Source organism: Euprymna scolopes, chromosome 16 (genome assembly GCF_053919585.1).
Source record: "Euprymna scolopes isolate OS-2025 chromosome 16, ASM5391958v1, whole genome shotgun sequence".
NCBI classification, from domain to species: Eukaryota; Metazoa; Mollusca; class Cephalopoda; order Sepiida; family Sepiolidae; genus Euprymna; species Euprymna scolopes.
The window spans coordinates 59,092,845-59,118,071 of record NC_136497.1 but is presented as its reverse complement, the minus strand read 5'-3'; the positions used below and the strand labels follow the sequence as shown (position 1 = coordinate 59,118,071).

The following is a 25,227-nucleotide window of genomic DNA, read 5'->3' as shown; positions in this document are numbered from 1 at the left end:
TTGTTCTATTGGAAGTTTATTGATCTTTTATTGATTTTAATGCTTTCTTGTCTGCTTTATCTCCCCTTATATTGGCATCTTCATTTCTTGTTTTTAAACTCTTTGATAATTTTATCGACTGCCCTTAGGCTTCTTAAATCATTTGAGCATTTTCAGTTTTCGCATTGAACCAATAATTTAAGGTAAAATTCAGTATTTATAGATTCTCTTTCAAGGATGAAAGCTTATTTTATCCGAGACCTCCCCACCTCCATTACTATGACAGCAGAAATCAAATCTAGTCTTGATGCTCTACTTTAAGGGAAACAATTGGATACTACAAAATGTTTTTGTTTTTTAATGTCTGTCGTTTGTAAATAATTTGTTTTATAGTCAACTAGTAGGGAAACCCAACATTGTCAAAATTGAATGAGGATCAATGAATGTTCCTCACTTCCAGTACATTTATTGTCATTGAAATCAACGAAATTGACTATTTTTCAATCAACTTAATTGATTGCCTACTCTAGTCAGGGATCCACTGCAGTGCACTGGAAGGATGCTTCACGTGCCTCCCCACATTGACTAAGTTCACAATATACTGTAGTCTATGTTGAGCGTATGTATTGTTGATTTTATAAAATTATTTTTCTATAATGGCTTGAATTAAAGTTTAAAATGCAAAAGTCAAGAATCACGGATCAATTGTGCTCTAAATAGGAACATTCATTTTGAATGCACCCCTGTCTTATCGAAGAACATACTGTTTATTTTATATGCTGGGTCCTCTGCTTGTGTGGTAATAAAACTTCTCAAATGTACTTGTGATATTCGGTTGTATAAGGATGTTAACTTTGGTCAAAATCGAAGTGTTCCTTCTTTAATTAGATCAAGTACATTTGTGTGAAATAAATTGCCACAGCCATTTCGGAGTTCATAGCACACACAAACACAGTGCCTTTTATATATAAGTAGAAATAGATAACAATGAAAAGCAATGAGAGTGCTCACTATTAGAGATATAGTGCATAAATACGCAGCAATGGATTTAGATTTATGGTGAATGGAAAAATGCTGTGGTTTTCATTGTCTCTCCTCTCTCCTCCATATTCTGGTATACATGTATCTTCTACTTGTGTCGGCTATCACCTATGAAGGGAGAAGTTGTTCTTTGATCCAAACAGTCTCAAATGAATGCTGCCCATGCCGCTTAGGTTTTGATTTCAAACTTGGCAATCTCCCGCTATTCTCTATAGGTGCATACACAGATGTGACTTCATTATAGAAATAATATTTAATCACATCTAAAAAACAAAAGCTCTCATAAAAAAAGAATCGTTACATTAACTACAGAATCAAAAGGTAAATAAAATGAGTTTAAATGTACTTGGTAACCTAACAAACTTCAGATAAATCTGAAATGCATTTATTTACTGCTTTTCGCATTATATTTGTGCACTTTTCTGTTGATCAATAACCTAAATTTGTTGAATACTTCAGCTTCCAGCAGGGTGTTCGATGGTCGGCAACAATAGATTATTTCTTTGCATTTTTCACAAAAGTAAACTAGAAAAATCCTTCAGTTTGCTATTCTCTTTCTCCACCCACTCCTCAATCTGGAGAGGGGTTTTTTCTAGCTATTGTTTCTGGAAGCCATCCAAACCACGATTGATTAAAACTGGAACGCTTTGCTGTTTTTTTTTTTTTTTTTTTTTAAATCTTTACGCTACACTTCTTTATGCATTTGTGCTTGAGCTGTTCGAATTGGTAACAGTTGCAAGCGTGCCATTTTCGTCCATACTAGTTACCTTAACATCTTTTATTCGGTAGACTCTTTTACACTATGCCCATTGCTTCCATTCTATATTCGTTCAGTGTTTTATTATGTTTCTTCCAAATCAATTAGTTTCTTCTATTCCTTAAAACTTCTTGGTTTTTACTTGGAATAAAACATTTGTTTCCTATCCGACAATGATGGCACATGTCTTTTTGTTTTGAATGCTTTCATGGGTTATTTCTTAAATGGCAAATTTACATGGGATTATGTAACATTAAAGCACTCAACTTATTAGAAATAAATTGTATACAATTAATAGAACACTAGTTTCTATTTTACTAATAGCTGAAGGGGGTTATTATTTCCCCAACATTATTTTCAACTCTGTAATAAAGATAATGTGTATTTATTAATATGGATAAATTTCTATTTCTATAAAGTTAGATATGTGTATATGTTTAAATTCTCTCCTAAATTAATTAACTAATCATTATGAATTTTAGAAAACAGTTCGGATAAGGCATAAGGAGTCCAAATGTAGGCTATAATGAGTTTAATTTACTTTTATGCAAACAGGGCAGAAAGAGGTTGTAAACCTTTCATGATACGTTTTTTTAAATTTTTTTTTTACAAGGGATTCACCACTTATCAAGGCCTGAAGGCCACTTGGGGATAAAGGTTAATGAATGTAATGTGATAATGTAGTAATCGTTGATGGTGTAAGTTGGGTACAAATTGATCATCTAATGGGATGGTTCAACAAGAACTTATTTACATTAGACTTGAAGGTTACCATACTGTAGGTCGGGAAGTAGGCCAATGGAACTGTTTCACACACAGATAGTTCTAGGAAAGAAGCTATTTCGTGGAATCTGCATTTAAATTTAGGCACAGATAATGAGTGGGGGGAAACTTAATATTGGTCGCAGCTAGTCAAGTGTTTTCATGAAAGTTTGGCAAAGGTGGGGGGGGGTCATCGATTGGAGCTCAGATGAGCAACTGCCATGAAAATAATGATAAAACAGAGACAGGCTCGTGATGTCTCTTCTGTGAGAAAGAGGCTGCAGGAAAGCAAAAAGTGCATCACCTACTAGGTTTTGAAGCTGGTTTTCAACTATATTGAAGCAGGGTAGGGTCCATTAAGCAGCTCCTGCCCAAATGTGGCAACAGTACTCCATTTTAGGATGTACTTGGCTCTTATACAGATAGAAGATTGCATCGGCAGTGAAATACTTACTGGAGTGGTAGAATGATCCAACCATTTTTCCAGTGATCTTGGCAACAGATTTGATGTATGTGTTCTCTTTCAGGTCAGATATGAAGGTCAGTCCTAGAAACTTGTCAAGACATGGCGCTTCTCCAAGACGAGAGCCGTTCATTTCAATTAGGGTCTAATGGTGATCAGTGATTCTGATTAAAAGAGAAAAGCTTGGTTTTAGATGCATTAAAATTAACCAGCCACCTTTTTCCTCATTGCACCACATGCTCAAGTTAAGATAGAAAATCAGAAAGATCTTAATCATTGCTGGCCTTTTATAGTGTTGCTACAGATTATAGTGTCATCAGCATAAATATCTACGAAAAAAGAAGGGAGGGAGTTAGGCCTAGGATGAAACCCTGAGAGATGCCAGCATTGATACTATGAGCTTCTGATTTTTGCCCATTGATGGCTACTTTTATAAGCCTATCGGAGAGAAAGGATTTAGTAATAAAGAAGACATTTCCAGTTATTCTATAGCTGGCAGTCTTGTGAAGTAGACCATTATGCCATACCCCATCGAAAGCCTTTATGTCAAGAGGTATTTCTCTAGAAATGAAGCCTTCATTGAATGATTCACTAATCCTATGTGATATTACAGTTAACACATCAGCTGTAGATCTAGCAGAACGGAAACCATATCACATGTCATTGAGTAGGCTATTTTTGTTGAGATGGTTGACCATTTCTATTTATTACAGATTTCAGCAATTTACTCATGACACACGAGGAACTGATTAGTCTGTTCTGAGAAGCACATAACCGACCTCTGGAATGTTTAAATATGAGGCAACTGATGTAGTTTTCCAGGGTGTTGGGAAGCATTTCTCCTTATTGCAACGTTTAAACAGCTTTATAAATATGGAAGCTAGTTTCGATTTAAGCTTTTTGAGCACATAGATAAGCAACTGGCCCTGATGGCATTTCTTACTGGAATCATGGTTTTTGATAAAACTGGCAACATCACCTACAGATATTTGTATCTCACATAGCATGTTTTCAGTCACATGAGGAAATACAGAGAGTAGGTGGCCCTGGTTGCAAAGGGTAGAATTTGCTGCAAAGTTTTTGGCAAAGAGTTTTGCTTTGTCAGATGCTGATGAGATTACATCAGGTCTATTGGTGATGATTGATATAGAGGATCCGCTTCTGTTCAAGACTGTTTGTTATTCACCAAAACTGGTTTGAACCAAGCTGCTGCTCAGCTACTTTTAACTTTATATACTGAGCATACAAATCTTTTGCATTCTTTATTACTCTTTTACAGTGGTTACTGGCAGTCTGAAAAGTAGTTTTAGTTTCATAACATCTATTTCATTAATAGCAATTGAAATAGTGGTTTCTGTGCACATGGCAGCAGCACATTCTGGAAGCTGTCTATACTGACAATTAACCATGTCATCAGGTCTGATACTATAGAAGCTCTGTTCTTTTTAAACATGGAATGCAGAGGTGTATCTGATATAAATGTTTGAAGGTTATCTCAATCAGCCATAGAGTATTGATATACAGTACACTGCATGGGTACATCTGAGGACTTATTACATTTTGTTTTTATCCTAACTGAGACAACCGAGTGATCTGAAGATCCCAATGGGGACAGAAGGGAACATGAGTACAGTTCTGGGAAAGTTCTAAGAAAAAAGTCTAGAAGACTTGCATACTGTCTGTCATTGTCGGACGTATGGGTGGGTTCGTGAACAATTTGTGTTCTATTATACGCAATAGAGAAATCATGACAGTACCTCTCCTCATCATCCATCTTTTGTTTGAGTGAACTAGGCATTCAGCATTGTGAATATTGAAGTCTCCATAGACGTGAATGTTAGCCAAAGAATGAGCAGATAGAATGTGATCAATTTTTTCAAGATACTTTCAATGATAGTAACTCTGCAGATATTGAGGCAATAGAGGGGGAATAAGAATGCAGTTCTGTGAGCAAGTGTTATTCAGAAGCACATATGCAGGCGATTTAGGATCTTCTCTGAAGAGATCCCTACAACATGGGAAGCCATCTCTAATGTAGGCACATATTCTATGCTCATGATGATCTTAGGAGTCAGATTTTGATGTCAAGTTTGAGTACCCTTTAATCATGAACTTATCTAGGGAAACCGTTGGTTCAATATCCATTTTGCACAGAAACAACAAGTCAAGTTTGACCTGAAATTGGATTTCAACCCTTGGAATGTAAGTCCCTAATGTTGGAGAAGGAGACCTGGTAGTACAGGCCCACATTGGAAAATGGAGTTCTAGTTTTGAGATTTTGTGAAATTTTAGTAATAGATATTTGACATCACTTAATAAATCTTGTCCAAATTGCAATTTCTTTAGAGTATTTTAAAGGGCTTTTAGAGAGTATAACATTGGCACATCTTGTTTGAAAATCTAAATATTTCAGATTTGCATTAAATTTCATCGAAAGTCATTAGACACAAATTAAACATTTCAATTTCTTACTTAACACCCCTTAAGCTTAAGTATTTTCTGAAATCAAATTAATAGAATGATTCGGTTAAAGGATTTTAGACATTGAATTGAAGTCAGTACTCAGTTTTCTGACCACTTGAGCTTAACTAAATAAACAGAAATAATAACTCAAAGAACTAGTCTATTAGAAGGCTGGAATAGCCATTCTCTTGCCGGTAAGTGTCAATTTGATTTTACAGATATATAGTTTAGTATCATGTCTTCATAAAGGAATATAAAAGTGGTACAAAACTATTCTGTCGAGGAGAATTTATTTTACTGATTCTGAGACCAGTATCTTTTAGTTTGCACATTAATAAATGTATGTATTTACATCTTGTCATACAAAAGTTAGGGAGTGAAATATGTGCCTTTTTCTAGCTCCCAGATGAAATCATTTCAAATGTAAGAGAAAGCGAGAAAACAAAACCACTTCAGATTTTCTCTTCTACCTGAAATGATTTCGGAAAAATATCCTCAGTCAATAGTGGGTGTTTTTTGTTTTTTTTTGTTTAAAGTCATTAGAAATGATAATATATATGAAACATTAAATTAACAACGTAATTCTAGTGTTTTTTTAATCAAGATATTTTAATAATATATCTAGATTAAGTATCAAGTGTGAACACTTCCGAATCATACTTTTTGTTATTTTTGATGGGAGGTATACACTAATTAGTACATAAACACAATTCATTTGTATGGATTTGAATTTTGCATCACTGATTCCATAGTTCCTGATAGTATTCATTCGATGAATCTTGTATCTACTTATTTGTAGATAGTTGACTATTTAGTTTAATATATTTGAAGATACATATTTAATAATGCACCCCCTCCCAAATTTTACCGGCGCTCTGCCTTTTGTATCGGTCAGTCGTGATATCTGACGGATAATAAGCATTTATTAATCCTCCTTTAAGCTATGTATTATACTTCCAGTATCTAATAAAACATTTTTAACTGTCCTTTTTGCAATTATTGGATTTTGTTTTTGTTGCAGTAGGTATTAATCAAACAGGCTTACACTTATTAAATTATTTGAATTTTTTTTTTTTTTTTTTCATTTTGTTGAAACCATTTTGCTCGACATGAAACATGAACTGCTAATCTAGTGAAATACTTTTAAAAAAAATATTTTATACTTTCGATTAGAAACATTTTATTAAAAGAGAAAAGATACAATATTGTTTTTAAAATAGTAATAGGATTATTTATTATTAATTATATTGATTTCATAATATTATATTTCCGCTGTATACTATTTTGTTATAAGATTTATTTAGTTTCTCTGGCATGGTGTAAAAGTTTACATAGGCAAAAATATAATAAAATGTTGAAAAAAAAAAAAAAATAAATAAATAATTCAAATTAAAATTTAAAATAAATAAAATGACTAAAACTACTAAATAACTAAATAAAATATAAAAAAAAATATTAATAAAAACATAAATCCTTACTTGTGGCAGCTTTCAATCAAATCTAATTAAACCAGTTTCCTCCCTAGCATATACCACATCTCAAGCCACAGCATCCAGTGTGTGGCAGTTCTAGATAAGGTTGCACAAAATGGCTAACAACTCAAGAGTCCACAATTGCTATGGCTAAAAATACATTACTTGAAAGTACTTTGTTCAAACTCCTCAGCTTAACGTTCACAGGGAACATGAGTTGGAACAGATACATTGAGGGCATTGCCATGGCTGCTGCGAGGACAAGGTTCAAAAGAGTCGCTAACCTAATAAGTCCTGAACTGTCAGCTAGGCTTCAGCCTCTGCCCCATCGACAAAATGTTGCATCCTTCTGCTTGTTTTACAAGTATTTTAATGGTAGATGCTCCAATGAACTAAAAGCCCTTGTATCCCCTCGACGTAAATACTCCTGATAAGCAATAAAGTTCCACCCCTACACAATTGAGATCCCCAAATGCCAGAAAGCCTCCTACTCTCCAGTTTCTTCGCCAGAACTGCTAGATTTTGGAATTCTCTTTTGGGTTCTTGCTTCCTTGAATGTACTGACATGCAGAAGTTCAAGTGTAATGTAAACAGATCTTGCTGCTCAACTCCCTACATAGTATTCCTGCAAGTTATATTTCAGATAGTAACTCTCTACATCAAAATGCCAGTTCCTTGTTTGGGGTGAATTTGCAAAAAACAAACAAAAAAAAAAGCAAAAGCTCTCAGAGCGAGCTGTTCACCAATCAACTCACTTTCTAGTTCTGTCACATGGTGAAGAGTTGTAGCCTTTTGAGAGGAGATCTTCAGTTCATCAAAGATATGCCTATATGCCCACTATTTTCAATTATGCAATCAACATCTTCAACAATGTCCTTCAGAACTATGTGGGAGAGAGGGGAGACTAAAAATATCATTCAAACACAGTAGTGTTTGAATATATGGTTAAGTGTTAGTTTTAGTCATTTAGAACTGCTTTAAAGCTTGACCGCTCACTCATTTTGCGACCGAATTTCAAACAATTTTTACAGTTTATAAGGTCACCTTCTCAGCTATATTTGGAAATAAAAATCTTTAATTTTCGTTCATTAAAACAAAAGTTATAATAAAATTACTGGTGTTCAAAAATCTTCAGAATTAGTAAGGGATGTGAGAGACGGTTTCTTCTGATTGGTTGTTGGTTACCATAGCAACTTTTTTGTCGTCGACACCTTCATAAATCATAGCGGGAATGTGCTCACATGCCATCTTATTTGAGTTATATAGAGAGTTAACAAAAGTGATGCTCTTTGCCGTGCTAGGGTTGATACTATTTTGCTTACGGCGTCTCCTGTTAATTCTGTTTTTCTCTTTTTTTTTGTCCCTTTTTTCTGTTTATTTACTTAATTACGTCTTTTATTTGATTTTTTTTTATTTAGTCAATTTAAGAAGTTGGTAATCTTTTTAATGGATTGTTGACAATATGTATGATATTGAACACAAAAAGAAAATATTATTTCAAAGCAAAGCCTGAAAAAATCATGGATTACATAGAAAAATGCGATCATGAAAAGTAATATGGTTAAGATTAAACTTTAAAAAAGTAAAAGAACTATTTCTTAAAACTGGAAAAAGAAAAGACAAGATATTCTAGTAAAAAATCAAATAAATTTCTAACTTAAAATATTGCAGCATTAAGAATTTGTATATAATGTTAAATTGAATTTTTAAAAATATTCATAATGCTGCAATATTTCAAGTTATAAATTTATTATCTATTGATTTATACTGTGTAGGGGTGGGATCTTGCTGCTTCTCGGGTATGTTAGGGGTATTTATGTCGAGGAGGTATAAGTGCTTGTAATTCGTTGGAGCATTCACCATTTAAAATACTTGTAGAACAGGCAGAGGGATGCAACATTTTGTCGATGGGACAGAGGTAGAAGCTTAAATGACAGTTAAGGACCTATCAGGTTGGTGACTCTCTTTGGAACTCTGTCCAGGAGTGAGAGACTAGTAGCAGATGCACTAGCCCAAATGTGATAACAGAGTACTGTTATCACATTTGGGCTAGTGCATCTGCTACATACATGGGCGAATGGTGACCTTATAGAGATACAGGATACTTTCAGGTGTAAGTAGCTTTCTAGCACAGTGAAGAGAGCCTACCTTCCTCACAGCAGCCTTGGCAGTGCTCTCAATTTATCTGACCCAACTCATATTCCCTGTGAACATTAGGCCGAGAAGTTTAAAAGAAGTACGTTCAGGTAATATATCATTAGCCATTGCTATTGGTGGTAGAGAAGGTTTCTTGTAATTATTGAAGGAAACAAGCTTTGTCTTGGCAGCATTGAATGTGACCATCTATTTATGTCCCTTCATTCCACTACAGATTGGAGATCTTTCTCTAGTATTTCTGCCATTTCATTAGATATGTGTTCATTTGTTTTCCTGTCGTGCTTGCTATAGAGTGTGGTATCATCAACAAATATACACATCTTGGAGACAATTTTATCAGGGAGGTCATTTATGAATATTAGGAATAATAAAGGTCCAAAGATAAACCCCTGAGGTACTCTCACATTAATATTCTTATTTAGATGTACAACCGTTTAGGACAACCTGGATTCTTCTCTTACTTAAGGATTTAATTATGTTAAGTATTCGTCCAGTGATACCATATGATCTGATTTTCCTGAGACGACCATCGTTCCATATCCTGTCAAAAGCCTTAGTTATATTTAGGGCTACCGCTATACCCTCCCCTGTTTTGTTCACTTTATGGTATATAATTCTGATGAAATTAAGAATTTCTTAAGTAATTAAATGTGTACGGTGAGATTGATAAGTGTGTAGACATTGTACAATAGTTACAAATATGTTAAAATGTGTTACTATTTTATATTTCTTTGTATGATTGTCTATTTCACTTTTTCTACTACACCAATCTGGCTGAAATTTTGTATAAACCTTTATGAAGGTGCAGCAAATTAACTAGAATGGTATCGATTTGATGCACAGTTAGTGGATAACAGGAATTAGTATTTAATGTAAAAATGAGCACTAATTTAACCATATTCAATCATCAACTTGGCATAAAACATTCTATGCCAACAGGCTATAACTTTTGCCTGTTTTTGACAGGCAAAAGTCTAGTATTATGTATTTCACTGCTTCTTTTCGTTGGTACTGTTTGCATGGGTGATACCTTACAGTAAATGGTTAATTTGATCCATGGAGCTGGGAACAAATGAAGAAAACCACAAAGAAAAATTAGATGATTCAAGCTTGTGTCACAGAAAGGGGGACCACTTGTTTCGTGTGTTGCCTTAACCACTTGACTAACAAGCCCCATAGTTAGTGGAAGCTGACTTTATGTGGTTTCTGTTGGTCTGGAATGCATTAATTTTGATAAATGAGAAAGCATTAGACTTACAATAAAATGCAATATCTTCATTTTTTTTTTTTTTTTTTTTTTTTTTTTTTTGTAAATAAGATTTTTTTACTAAAAAAGAATCTTAAGCTAAAAACTTGAAACACACACACACACACACACACACACACACACACACACACACATAGACACAGACAGAGAGAGAGAGAGGAAAAAACTGCATGACATCTGACAACTATTGATTCAGCTCTAAGTATACTTTTATTATGTATAACTTATATTCCATACTTTTTATATAAATCCATTGTCATTTTTAAAACTAATAATTTGTATTTAAATGACCTACCTTGAAAATTAATGAATATGATAGTTTAAGTAAAGTTTTGGTAATTTCTTTGTCTTTTTTAACTTTAAATTAAATCCCTTTAATTAATGTTAATATCAACAAAACAATTGCATATATATGTGTGTGTGTCGAGAAAAATAATATAATAAAATTGCAACTTAATAATACTACAAATCATAAACCTTTTTAAAAATGGTTATGAAAATTAGGCATACAAATGGCTGTACAAGTATTTGGGTCTTTGCGCTTTATGATATATACAGTATTTCAAAAGACTATGCTTTGTTAGTGACAATGAGCCGTTTTTATGGAAATGTAGGTGTGATAGATGAAAAAAAAATTTTTTTACACACACAAGAGAGAGAAACGGTTTTTTTTTGTTTTTTTTTTTAATATAAATGATTTTCAACCCCATGAAACTTTGTTTAATATTTCTGTTGGTTAAAAAATAAACAATAACTCACTGGCAAATCTTGCTTGGCTGACACCTGTGTTTTTATTTCATATAAATAAATATTTTCTCTCCTTTTTTTTCTTTCTATTTAATATTTAGGTTAAACTGCATGTATTGTCCCTATGCTCTTCTAAGGGTTGCCAAAAATAAAACTTGTGTTGCGGCTGTGATTAGCCAAATCTCCCATTTTGCTGATCAATTTTAATTTTTTTTTCTTTTAGAGCTTTTCTTTGATTAGCTAATTCTTGTTTGAATTATGCACATTAGTTATTGGCTGATGTCACCACTATGTTGTGTGGCAATTGGCTGGCCTTGCATGCTCTAACTAGTTAATGATTGACCCTTTTTTCTTGTGCTTATAATGTAGCTGCCATTGGGGATGATCAGACGAACTAGTCTCCCTATCGCAATCAGGTGGGTACTTATTGAACAGTTGCTTCATTGGTAATAACCGGATTTTTGCATCAATATGCTTGTGTGTTTTGCTTTGCATGGGTTTCTCCCCCCAACACCATTTTTTTTTTTTCATTTTAACATATTCATTCAAATTTTCCATTGTGACACATTTTTTCTCCATTTTTCAAAATATTAGTTTGCTTTGCACAAGCTGTTAATGTGGGTTCAAATGGATGTATTTTTTTTTTTTCCTAATTTAGGTTTAAGAAATTCAAATTTATTAAAGCATTAATTTGGGATCCATTTTTTTCTTTTCGAAACTCCTACTTGTCTTGCATATATTTTAATCCTTCTCCAGTTAATGATTCAGCTTAATCTCTTCGATTTTCATTTTAAAATGCTTCAAATCATCCAGCTAGCATTTAACAAATTTCTCGCTTTTTTTTTTTTTAATCTTTCTAAAACTTTTACTATAGAATTTTTCAAAACATAATTTTGAAACGATTACAAAATTTTAATTATTGATGACGATGGATGATGTTTTGATTTTGACAGGTGATATATTTATTGGAATTTACGATTTTTAAAAATTGTATATATAAAAAAAAATTAATGACAGAATTGCAATCATATTTAGAAACGTTCATATTATCCCTGCCTTTCGTTGGCAGCATCCTTTCTTTTATAACAAAGATCAGGACATTTTATATTAATGTCCTTCTTTGGTCATTTTACATGGAGTAATAATTTTTTTTAATATTTTGAAATTTAAAAATGTTGATAGTTTGATTAATTCGAGTAATCTTTATTGTAGCTGTTACATTTAGATATATTGCCATTAAAAGTTGAATCCAATATGAAAGTATATGTTGAAAAAACAAAAAAACAAAAAAAAAACAAAAAAAAACGTTTTTAATGAAGTTGTTAGTAATTATAATGTTAACAATTATGTACCGATCCTGATATTAGTTAAATATATTCTATTCGATGGGATATTAGAAACTACATTTCTAACATTATATATATATATATATATATATATATATATATATATATATATATATATATATATCCCAGGTTTTCTATCCAAAGTTGCATTACCTAACTAAACTTTAACCAGTCACTTTCCACCTACAAATCTTTTGTTATTTTAATGATGACACTGCTAACAATGAGATGGAGGAGGATCTCATACCCTAGAAATGCATTATTCACTTATTTAAAGGACAAAAATAAAATAAAAATAGTGTATTTTTTTCGCAGGTAACAGAAAAGCAGGATATTTTTTGTTATTTTACATATAATTAAACGTTTTCTGTCTTTTCTCTCCATTTTCTCTTCTCTTAATCCCTCTCCTTTAGTCTTAATCTTTTTCCATTTGTCTTCTCTTCCCTTGCGCTCTCACCCCATGGTGGGCGTGCTTTCTTCTCTCACATGTATGCTCTCATTTCTCTCTTCTCTCTCTCTGGGGTGCGCTCTCTCTTTCTCTCTCTCTCTCTGGGGTGCGCTCTCTTTTTCTCTAACTCTCTGGGGTGCGCTCTCTCTTTCTCCCTCTCTCTGGGGTGCGCTCTCTCTTTCTCCCTCTCTCTGGGGTGCGCTCTCTCTTTCTCCCTCTCTCTGGGGTGCGCTCTCTCTTTCTCCCTCTCTCTGGGGTGCGCTCTCTCTTTCTCCCTCTCTCTGGGGTGCGCTCTCTCTTTCTCCCTCTCTCTGGGGTGCGCTCTCTCTTTCTCCCTCTCTCTGGGGTGCGCTCTCTCTTTCTCCCTCTCTCTGGGGTGCGCTCTCTCTTTCTCCCTCTCTCTGGGGTGCGCTCTCTCTTTCTCCCTCTCTCTGGGGTTCGCTCTCTCTTTCTCCCTCTCTCTGGGGTTCGCTCTCTCTTTCTCCCTCTCTCTGGGGTGCGCTCTCTCTTTCTCCCTCTCTCTGGGGTGCGCTCTCTCTTTCTCCCTCTCTCTGGGGTGCGCTCTCTCTTTCTCCCTCTCTCTGGGGTGCGCTCTCTCTTTCTCCCTCTCTCTGGGGTGCGCTCTCTCTTTCTCCCTCTCTCTGGGGTGCGCTCTCTCTTTCTCCCTCTCTCTGGGGTGCGCTCTCTCTTTCTCCCTCTCTCTGGGGTGCGCGCTCTCTTTCTCCCTCTCTCTGGGGTGCGCGCTCTCTTTCTCCCTCTCTCTGGGGTGCGCGCTCTCTTTCTCCCTCTCTCTGGGGTGCGCTCTCTCTTTCTCCCTCTCTCTGGGGTGCGCTCTCTCTTTCTCCCTCTCTCTGGGGTGCGCTCTCTCTTTCTCCCTCTCTCTGGGGTGCGCTCTCTCTTTCTCCCTCTCTCTGGGGTGCGCTCTCTCTTTCTCCCTCTCTCTGGGGTGCGCTCTCTCTTTCTCCCTCTCTCTGGGGTGCGCTCTCTCTTTCTCCCTCTCTCTGGGGTGCGCTCTCTCTTTCTCCCTCTCTCTGGGGTGCGCTCTCTCTTTCTCCCTCTCTCTGGGGTGCGCTCTCTCTTTCTCCCTCTCTCTGGGGTGCGCTCTCTCTTTCTCCCTCTCTCTGGGGTGCGCTCTCTCTTTCTCCCTCTCTCTGGGGTGCGCTCTCTCTTTCTCCCTCTCTCTGGGGTGCGCTCTCTCTTTCTCCCTCTCTCTGGGGTGCGCTCTCTCTTTCTCCCTCTCTCTGGGGTGCGCTCTCTCTTTCTCCCTCTCTCTGGGGTGCGCTCTCTCTTTCTCCCTCTCTCTGGGGTGCGCTCTCTCTTTCTCCCTCTCTCTGGGGTGCGCTCTCTCTTTCTCCCTCTCTCTGGGGTGCGCTCTCTCGCTCTCTCTCTCTCTCTCTCTCTGGGGTGCGCTCTCTCGCTCTCTCTCTCTCTAGGGCGTGCTCTCTCTCTCTCTCTCTCCCTGGGGTGCACTCTCTCTTTCTCTCTCTCCCTGGGGTGCGCTCTCTCTTCCTCTGTATCCCTGGGGCGTGCTCTCTCTATCTCTGTATCCCTGGGGCGCTCTCTCTATCTCTGTATCCCTGGGGCGCGCTCTCTCTATCTCTGTATCCCTGGGGCGCGCTCTCTCTATCTCTGTATCCCTGGGGCGCGCTCTCCCTTTCTCTGTATCCCTGGGGCGCGCTCTCTCTTTCTCTGTATCCCTGGGGCGCGCTCTCTCTTTCTCTGTATCCCTGGGGCGCGCTCTCTCTTTCTCTGTATCCCTGGGGCGCGCTCTCTCTTTCTCTGTATCCCTGGGGCGCGCTCTCTCTTTCTCTGTATCCCTGGGGCGCGCTCTCTCTTTCTCTGTATCCCTGGGGCGCGCTCTCTCTTTCTCTGTATCCCTGGGGCGCGCTCTCTCTTTCTCTGTATCCCTGGGGCGCGCTCTCTCTTTCTCTGTATCCCTGGGGCGCGCTCTCTCTTTCTCTGTATCCCTTGGGCGCGCTCTCTCTTTCTCTGTATCCCTTGGGCGCGCTCTCTCTTTCTCTGTATCCCTTGGGCGCGCTCTCTCTTTCTCTGTATCCCTTGGGCGCGCTCTCTCTTTCTCTGTATCCCTTGGGCGCGCTCTCTCTTTCTCTGTATCCCTTGGGCGCGCTCTCTCTTTCTCTGTATCCCTGGGGCGCGCTCTCTCTTTCTCTGTATCCCTGGGGCGCGCTCTCTCTTTCCTTGTATCCCTGGGGAGCGCTCTCTCTTTCCTTGTATCCCTGGGGAGCGCTCTCTCTTTCCTTGTATCCCTGGGGCGCGCTCTCTCTTTCCTTGTATCCCTGGGGCGCGCTCTCTCTTTCCTTGTATCCCTGGGCCGCGCTCTCTCTTTCCTTGTATCCCTGGGGCGCGCTCTCTCTTTCCTTGTATCCCTGGGGCGCGCTCTCTCTTTCCTTGTATCCCTGGGGCGCGCTCTCTCTTTCCTTGTATCCCTGGGGCGCGCTCTCTCTTTCCTTGTATCCCTGGGGCGCGCTCTCTCTTTCCTTGTATCCCTGGGGCGCGCTCTCTCTTTCCTTGTATCCCTGGGGCGCGCTCTCTCTTTCCTTGTATCCCTGGGGCGCGCTCTCTCTTTCCTTGTATCCCTGGGGCGCGCTCTCTCTTTCCTTGTATCCCTGGGGCGCGCTCTCTCTTTCCTTGTATCCCTGGGGCGCGCTCTCTCTTTCTCTGTATCTCTGGGGTGCTCTCTCTCTCTCTCTCTCTCTCTCTGTATAACTGGTGTTCACTTTCTCTTTCTCTGTATCCCTTGGGCGCGCTCTCTCTTTCTCTGTATCCCTGGGGCGTGCTCTCTCTTTCTCTGTATCCCTGGGGTGCGCTCTCTGTTTCTCTGTATCCCTGGGGTGCGCTCTCTCTTTCTCTGTATCCCTGGGGTGCGCTCTCTCTTTCTCTGTATCCCTGGGGTGCGCTCTCTCTTTCTCTGTATCCCTTGGGCGCTCTCTCTCTTTCTCTGTATCCCTTGGGCGCTCTCTCTCTTTCTCTGTATCCCTGGGGTGCGCTCTCTCTTTCTCTGTATCCCTGGGCTGCGCTCTCTCTTTCTCTGTATCCCTGGTGCGCGCTCTCTCTTTCTCTGTATCCCTGGTGCGCGCTCTCTGTTTCTCTTTATCCCTGGCGCGTGCTCTCTTTTTCTCTTTATCTATGGGACGCGCTCTCCCTTTCTCATTATCCTTGAGGCGCGCTCTCTCTTTCTCTGTATCCCTGTGCAGCGCTCTCTCTTTCTCTGTATCCTGGGGCATGCTCTCTCTTTCTTTATATCCCTGGGACACTCTTTCTCTGTATCCCGGGGGTGAGCTCTCTCTTTCTCTGTATCCCTGGAGCGCGCTCTCTCTTTCTCCGTATCTCTGGAGCGCTCTCTCTCTTTCTCTGTATCCCTTGGGCGCGCTCTCTCTTTCTCTGTATCCCTTGGGCGCGCTCTCTCTTTCTCTGTATCTCTGGGGTGCCCTCTCTCTCTCTTTCTCTCTCTCCCTCTCTCTGTATCCCTGGGGTGCGCTCTCTCTTTCTCTGTATCCCTTGGGCGCACTCTCTCTTTCTCTGTATCCCTTGGGCGCGCTCTCTCTTTCTCTGTATCCCTTGGGCGCGCTCTCTCTTTCCTTGTATACCTGGGGCGCGCTCTCTCTTTCCTTGAATCCCTGAGGCGCGCTCTCTTTCCTTGTATCCCTGGGGTGCGCTCTCTCTTTCCTTGTATCCCTGGGGTGCGCTCTCTCTTTCCTTGTATCCCTGGGGCGCGCTCTCTCTTTCCTTGTATTCCTTGTATCCCTGGGGTGCGCTCTCTCTTTCCTTGTATCCCTGGGGTGCGCTCTCTCTTTCCTTGTATCCCTGGGGCGCGCTCTCGCTTTCCTTGTATCCCTGGGGTGCGCTCTCTCTTTCCTTGTATCGCTGGGGCGCGCTCTCTCTTTCCTTGTATCGCTGGGGCGCGCTCTCTCTTTCCTTGTATCGCTGGGGCGCGCTCTCTCTTTCCTTGTATCCCTGGGTCGCGCTCTCTCTTTCTCTGTATCTCTGGGGTGCTCTCTCTCTCTCTCTCTGTATAACTGGTGTTCACTCTCTCTTTCTTTGTATCCCTTGGGCGCGCTCTCTCTTTCTCTGTATCCCTGGGGCGTGCTCTCTCTTTCTCTGTATCCCTGGGGTGCGCTCTCTGTTTCTCTGTATCCCTGGGGTGCGCTCTCTCTTTCTCTGTATCCCTGGGGCGCGCTCTCTGTTTCTCTGGGGCGCGCTCTCTGTATCTCTTTATCCCTGGCGCGTGCTCTCTTTTTCTCTTTATCTATGGGACGTGCTCTCTGTTTCTCTGGGGCGCGCTCTCTGTATCTCTTTATCCCTGGCGCGTGCTCTCTTTTTCTCTTTATCTATGGGACGTGCTCTCCCTTTCTCATTATCCCTGAGGCGCGCTCTTTCTCATTATCCCTGGGGCGCGCTCTCTCTTTCTCTTTGTCCCTGGGGCACACTCTCTCTTTCTCTTTATCCCTGGGGTGCGCTCTCTCTTTCTCTGTATCCCTGTGGAGCACTCTCTCTTTCTCTGTATCCTGGGACATGCTCTCTCTTTCTCTCTATCCCTGGGACACTCTTTCTCTGTATCCCGGGGGTAAGCTCTCTCTTTCTCTGTATCCCTGGAGCGCGCTCTCTCTTTCTCCGTATCTCTGGAGCGCGCTCTCTCTTTCTCCGTATCTCTGGAGCGCGCTCTCTCTTTCTCCGTATCTCTGGAGCGCGCTCTCTCTTTCTCCGTATCTCTGGAGCGCGCTCTCTCTTTCTCCGTATCTCTGGAGCGCGCTCTCTCTTTCTCCGTATCTCTGGAGCGCGCTCTCTCTTTCTCCGTATCTCTGGAGCGCGCTCTCTCTTTCTCCGTATCTCTGGAGCGCGCTCTCTCTTTCTCCGTATCTCTGGAGCGCGCTCTCTCTTTCTCCGTATCTCTGGAGCGCGCTCTCTCTTTCTCCGTATCCCTGGGGTGCGCTCTCTCTTTCTCTGTATCCCTGGGGTGCGCTCTCTCTTTCTCCGTATCCCTGGGGTGCGCTCTCTCTTTCTCTGTATCCCTGGGGTGCGCTCTCTCTTTCTCTGTATCCCTGGGATGCGCTCTCTTTTTCTCTGTATCCCTGGGGCGCGCTCTCACTTTCTCTGTATCCCTGGGGCGCGCTCTCACTTTCTCTGTATCCCTGGGGCGCACTCTCTCTTTCTATGTATCCCTGGGGCGCGCTCTCTCTTTCCTTGTTTCTCTGTGTATTGGGCGCGCTCTCTGTTTCTCTTTATCCCTGGCGCGTGCTCTCTTTTTCTCTTTATCTATGGGACGCGCTCTCCCTTTCTCATTATCCCTGGGGCGCGCTCTCTCTTTCTCTTTATCCCTTGGGGCGCGCTCTCTCTTTCTCTTTCCCTTGGGTGTGCTGTCTCTTTCTCTGTATCCCTTGGTCGCGCTCTCTATTTCACTGTATCCCTTGGTCGCGCTCTCTCTTTCTCTGTATCCCTGGGTCGCACTCTCTCATTCCTTGCATCCCTGGGGCGCGCTCTCTGTTTCTCTGGGACGCGCTCTCTCTTTCCTTGTATCCCTGGTGCGCGTTCTCTCTTTCATTGTATCCCTGGGGCGCGCTCTCTCTTTCCTTGTATCCCTGGGTCGCGCTCTCTCTTTCCTTGTATCCCTGGGTCGCGCTCTCTCTTTCCTTGTATCCCTGGGTCGCGCTCTCTCTTTCCTTGTATCCCTGGGTTGCGCTCTCTCTTTCCTTGTATCCCTGGGGTACGCTCTCTCTTTCCTTGTATCCCTGGGGCGCGCTCTCTCTTTCCTTGTATCCCTGGGGCGCGCTCTCTCTTTCCTTGTATCCCTGGGGCGCGCTCTCTCTTTCCTTGTATCCCTGGGGCGCGCTCTCTCTTTCCTTGTATCCCTGGGGCGCGCTCTCTCTTTCCTTGTATCCCTGAGTCGCGCTCTCTCTTTCCTTGTATCCCTGGGGCGCGCTCTCTCTTTCCTTGTATCCCTGGGTCGCGCTCTCTCTTTCCTTGCATCCCTGGGGCGCGCTCTCTGTTTCTCTGGGACGCACTCTCTCTTTCCTTGTATTCCTGGGGCGCGCTCTCTCTTTCCTTGTATTCCTGGGGCGCGCTCTTTCTTTCCTTGTATCCCTGGGGTGCGCTCTCTCTTTCCTTGTATCCCTGGGTCGCGCTCTCTCTTTCCTTGTATCCCTGGGGCGCGCTCTTTCTTTCCTTGTATCCCTGGGTCGCGCTCTCTCTTTCCTTGTATCCCTGGGTCGTGCTCTCTCTTTCCTTGTATTCCTGGGTCGCGCTCTCTCTTTCCTTGTATCCCTGGGTCGCGCTCTCTCTTTCCTTGTATCTCTGGGTCGTGCTCTCTCTTTCCTTGTATCCCTGGGGCGCGCTCTCTCTTACCTTGTATCCCTGGGTCGCGCTCTCTCTTTCCTTGTATCCCTGGGTCGCGCTCTCTGTTTCTCTGTATCCCTGGGGCGCGCTCTCTTTTTCTCTTTATCTATGGGACGTACTCCGTTTCTCTTTATCCCTGGGGTGCGCTCTCTCTTTTTTCTTTATCCCTGGGGTGCGCTCTCTCTTTTTTCTTTATCCCTGGGGCGCGCTCTCTCTTTCTCTTTATCTCTGGGGTGCTCTCTCTCTCTCTCTCTCTCTCTCTCTGTATAACTGGTGTTCACTCTCTCTTTCTGTGTATCCCTAGGTGCGCTCTCTCTTTCTCTGTATCCCTGGGGTGCGCTCTCTCTTTCTCTGTATCCCTTGGGTGCGCTCTCTCTTTCTCTGTATCCTTTGGGCGCGCTCTCTCTTTCTCTGTATCCCTTGAGCGCGCTCTCTCTTTCTCTGTATCCCTTGGGCGCGCTCTCTCTTTCTCTGTATCCCTTGGGCGCGCTCTCTCTTTCTCTGTATCCCTTGGGCGCGCTCTCTCTTTCTCTGTATCCCTTGGGCGCGCTCTCTCTTTCTCTGTATCCCTTGGGCGCGCTCTCTCTTTCTCTGTATCCCTTGAGCGCGCTCTCTCTTTCTCTGTATCCTTTGGGCGAGCTCTCTCTTTCTCTGTATCCCTTGGGTGCGCTCTCTCTTTCTCTGTATACTTGGGGCGCGCTCTCTCTTTCTCTGTATCCCCGGGGTGCGCTCTCTCTTTCCTCGTATCCCTGAGGCGCGCTCTCCCTTAATCTTTATCCATGGCTCATGCTCTCTCTTTCTCTTTATCCCTTGGGGGTGGGGGGGCGCTCTCTCTTTTCTTTATCCGTGGGGCGCGCTCTCTCCTTCTCTGTATCTCTTTTGGGGGGGAGGCTCTCTCTTTCTCCGTATCTCGGGGGGGGGGGCAGCGCTCTGTCTTTCTCTGTATCTCTGGGAGGGCGCTCTCTCTTTCTCTGTATCTTTGGGGGGGGGAGGCTCTCTCTTTCTCTGTATCTCTGGGGGGCAGCGCTCTGTCTTTCTCTGTATCTCTGGGAGGGCGCTCTCTCTTTCTCTGTATCTTTGGGGGGGGGATGCTCTCTCTTTCTCCGTATCTCGGGGGGGGGACAGCGCTCTCTCTTTCTCTGTATCTTTGGGGGGGGCTCTCTTTTTCTCTGTATCTCTGGGGGGGCGCTCTCTCTTTCTCTCTATCCCTGTGGTATGCTTTCTCTTTCTCTCTATTCCTGAGGGTATGCTCTCTCTTGCTCTCTATCCCTGGGGATCCCTCTCTCTTTCTCTCTATCCCTGGGGTTCTGTCTCTCTTTCTCTGTATCCCTGGGGCATTGTCTCTCTTTCTTTGTATCCCTGGTGTGCTTTCTCTCTTTCTCTGTATCCCTGAGGCGTGCTCTCTCTTTCTCTCTAACCGTGGGGCGCGCTCTTTCTTTCTCTCTTACTCTCTATCCATGGGGTGTGCTCTCTCTTTCTCTTTCCCTTGGGTGTACTGCCTCTTTCTCTGTATCCCTGGGGTGCTCTCTGTCTTTCTCTGTATCCCTGGGGTGCGCTCTGTCTTTCTCTGTATCCCTGGGGTGCGTTCTGTCTTTCTCTGTATCCCTGGAGTACCCTCTCTCTTTCTCTGCATCCCTGGGGCGCGCTCTCTCTTTCTCTGCATCCCTGGGGCGCGCTCTCTCTTTCTCTGTATCCCTGGGTCGCACTCTCTCTTTCTCTGCATCCCTGGGTTGCACTCTCTCTTTCTCTGTATCCCTGGGGTGCGGTCTCTCTTTCTCTGTATCCCTGGAGCGCACTCTCTCTTTCTCATTATTTCTTGGGCGTGCTCTCTCTTTGTCTTTGTCACTGGGGCGCACTCTCTCTTTGTCTTTATCTCTGGGGCGCGCTCTCTCTTTCTCTGTATCTCTGGGGGGGGGCGCTCTCTCTTTCTCTGTATCATTGGGGGGGGGCGCTCTCTCTTTCTCTGTATCCCCGGGGCGCGCTCTCTCTTTCCCCGTATCCCTGAGGCGCGCTCTCTCTTAATCTTTATCCATGGCTCGTGCTCTCTCTTTCTCTTTATCCCTTGTGGGGCGCGCTCTCTGTTTCTCTGTATCCCTGGAGCGTACTCTCTCTTTCTCATTATCCCTGGGGCGCTCTCTCTCTTTTTCTTTATCCCTGGGGCGCTCTCTCTCTTTTTCTTTATCCCTGGGGCGCTCTCTCTCTTTTTCTTTATCCCTGGGGCGCTCTCTCTCTTTTTTTTTATCCCTGGGGCGCGCTCTCTCTTTCTCTGTATCTCTGGGGGGGCGTGCTCTCTCTTTCTCTGTATCTCTGGGGGGTGGAGGCTCTCTCTTTCTCCGTATCTCTGGGAGGGCGCTCTGTCTTTCTCTGTATCTCGGGGGGGGGCGCTCTCTCTTTCTCTGTTACCCTGGGGTGCACTCTTTCTTTCTCTCTATCCCTGTGGTATGCTTTCTCTTTCTCTCTATCCCTGAGGGTATGCTCTCTCTTGCTCTCTATCCCTGGGGATCCCTCTCTCTTTCTCTCTATCCCTGGGGTTCCGTCTCTCTTTTTCTGTATCCCTGGGGCATTGTCTCTCTTTCTTTGTATCCCTGGTGGGCTGTCTCTCTTTCTCTGTATCCCTGAGGCGTGCTCTCTCTTTCTCTCTAACCGTGGGGCGTGCTCTTTCTTTCTCTCTTACTCTCTATCCCTGGGGTGTGCTCTCTTTCTCTTTCCCTTGGGTGTACTGTCTCTTTCTCTGTATCCCTGGGGTGCACTCTGTCTTTCCTTGTATCCCTGGGGTGTGCTCTGTCTTTCTCTGTATCCCTGGGGTGCGCTCTCTCTTTCTCTGTATCCCTGGAGTACCCTCTCTCTTTCTCTGTATCCCTGGAGTACCCTCTCTCTTTCTCTGCATCCCTGGGGCGCGCTCTCTCTTTCTCTGCATCCCTGGGCCGCGCTCTCTCTTTCTCTGTATCCCTGGGTCGCGCTGTCTCTATCTCTGCATCCCTGGGCCGCACTCTCTCTTTCACTATATCCCTGGAGCGCGGTCTCTCTTTCGCTCTATACCTTGGGTGTGCTTTCTCTTTCTATATCCCTTGGGTGTGCTCTCTCAATCTCTGTATCCCTGGGGTGTGCTCTCTCTTTCTCTGTATCCCTGGGGTAAGCTCTCTCTTTCTCTGTATCCCTGGGGTGCGCTCTCTCTTTCTCTGTATCCCTGGGGTAAGCTCTGTCTTTCTCTGTATCCCTGGGGTACGCTCTGTCTTTCTCTGTATCCCTGGGGTACGCTCTGTCTTTCTCTCTATCCCTGGGGTAAGCTCTGTCTTTCTCTCTATCCCTGGGGTACGCTCTCTCTTTCTTTGTATCCCTGGGGTGCGCTCTCTCTTTCTCTCTATCCCGGGGGGCACTACCTCTGTTTCTCTCTATTCCTGGGGTGCGGTCTCTCTTTTTCATTATCTCTGGGGTGCGCTCTCTCTTTCTTTCTATCCCTGAGGTGTGCTCTATCTTTCTCTCTTTCTGTCTATCCCTGGGCTGCGCTCTCTCCTTCTCTGTATCCCTGAGGTGCGCTCTCTCTTTCTCTCTATCCATGGGGTTGCTATCTCTCTTTCTCTGTATCCCTGGGGTGAGGTCTCTCTCTCTCTCTCTCTCTCTCTCTCTCTCTCTCTCTCTCTCGGGTTGGCTCTTTTCTCTTGGGTGCGTACTCTGCTCTCCCTCTCCCTCACTCTTCTTTCCCTCTTGAGTGCGATCTATTCTTTTCTCTCTTTAATACACTCTTTTCTTTACCTCCCGGGTGTTCTCTCTTCATTTATCTTTGAGAAGATTACCCTAATATAAAACAGAAAGCCAATCCGATTTAAGTGTTTTCTCTCAGATAAATAGGATTTTATTAAAAATGCACTTCATTTAGCGGAAATAGATTTCTCACATGGGTTTTTCTTTGACTATTGAAGTATTGTTTGAAACTTGAAGAACACACTTTTCAAGCTTACACTTTCTATAGGAAAACATTTTGTGTTTTGAATAACTTCTCTGTTCCACCCTTTGAACCAAATCAAACTTGTATTTGTTTTACAAATATATTTACAACTCATGTGTTTTGTTAGTTATTTAAAATTATATATATATATATATATATATAGAGAGAGAGAGAGATAAAGAGACAAGCAAAATGTTATGTATATTTCGTGAAGATTCAAATGATACTTATCTGTATTATGAATGATATTATAAAGCATTTAACATTAATTAGGCTTTATTTACTATGTATTGAACTTCTAAACGGCAATTTGATTTGATTCATATAATAATTGATCCTGAAAATTGTTTCTTTTGTTAATATATAAGTAACTATATGAAATACGTTATGTATATAATATATATATATATATATATATATATAATGTAAACGTAAAATATTCAGGAGAGAAAACTTATGAATAAAACGAGGTTATGAAGAGTGCACAATAAAAAGAGCAAAATATAATATTTTAATTCATATAGACAAATATTACATTGTCTGAAACATTAGCATGTTCAGTGTAGTGACGATGTAATATTTGTCTATATAAATAAAAATATTATATATACACTGAGGGAGCCAAAATTCGGTGGACAGATTAATGTTATAATAAATAATTGCATCAATTAAACTGATACATAAACATATTAAAAATGCTGTCCACCTACTTTGGACTCACCCTGTATATATATAATCTTAAGATACATAAAACTAGAATCACAGCAATGCGAGTGTTTTAAATAAATAACTGATCATGACGCTTGAATGTCATAGCAATTCTGCTTTCTTCTGCTTTTGCTTCTCATCAAGGTCAGTTTATGACAGATGTTTTCATCTTGATTATCAGCTTGTCACTAACAATTATTTCAAGAAAACAGTAACCATTTCAACTGAAATGACAGGATTTGCTTTTTCATCTCAAAATTCTTACTGCAAAACAACTTACTTTTACTATATTTATATTAGAAATTTAAAAAACAGACAAACACAAAAACAAGTGTAAATTTAGCAATCAACATTTGCTGGTCTATGAAAAAGGAATAAATTTAGCATGATATCATACCTGACATGATTATAAAATGCTAACAAAATGGAAACGTTTTTATGCATTAACATAAGTCAGTCATGAGACTGCATACCTCCATCTTACAACATAAGGATGAACCAAAATCTTATCTGGGGTATACCTTTTTTTTTATATTGAAGTATTCTTGGAATTATGGTGTGGAAATGCTGATAACTTGAAAACTTTCAGAAGGCTGGAATTTTTCAGGATGGTTACTGTTATCGAAGAACACCAGATCCGTACATCAAATTTGGCAAAAAACATAAGTTAAAATTCTCTCAAAATTTTTACGATAACCAAACTTGTCAATATCACATGAGAAGCAGACTTCATTGGTTGCAATGTGGGCTAATTAGTGAGTTTCTATGTTGAACTTGAAGTTATAGCCAAAAGTCTGACTTTCACTTTTCTCATGACCTTTGACCTGGATATCCCAAAATTAAATTTGTTCTAAGTTCGACCCTGACTGGTATTTTAAACAAGTTTGACAACAATTAGTACAACAATATAGATGCTAGTCTTTACATAAACAAACATGACGAACTCTACCAAAGACATAACCTCCTTGGCAGAGGTAAAATTGACTTTTTTCAAAATAACATTTTCCATAAATTAAAGGAATTACAAAAAAAAATCTAATTTTCATTGATTTTTATTCTTACACACATACACACACACACAAATATATTTCTTACAAAAAAATCCTTGTAAATTTTCTAATTTCCTAAAAATTTAAAGACACTGAAATTACTTGTTTCTTAAAACATTCTTATCAATATGCAAGTTAAAGCTTCATGGTTGAATATATATTTAAAAAACAAAACAAAAAGAAACGCTGATTTTTTTTTGTTTAAGATAATTTTTTTTTTTTGATTAATTATGTAATGCTTACTTAAGTATAATCTGGACAGTATAGGGGG

General features: G+C 41.5%; 1 protein-coding gene across 33 annotated transcripts in view; it reads left to right on the top strand.

The window, feature by feature from the left end:
- LOC145295993 (transmembrane and coiled-coil domains protein 1-like) overlaps positions 1-25,227 on the top strand; it is a 436,429-nt gene that overhangs the window by 182,687 nt on the left and 228,515 nt on the right. For 15 of the 33 annotated variants that reach the window (XM_080141995.1, XM_080141980.1, XM_080141991.1 and 12 more), the window contains exon 4: positions 11,478-11,524. The exons of the other annotated variants lie outside the window; for them this stretch is intronic. In XM_080141995.1, coding sequence (XP_079998121.1) covers positions 11,490-11,524 — 35 coding nt within the window. In that variant the 5' untranslated portion in view covers positions 11,478-11,489. The remainder of the gene's footprint in view (positions 1-11,477; positions 11,525-25,227) is intronic. 33 annotated transcript variants of the gene reach the window in all.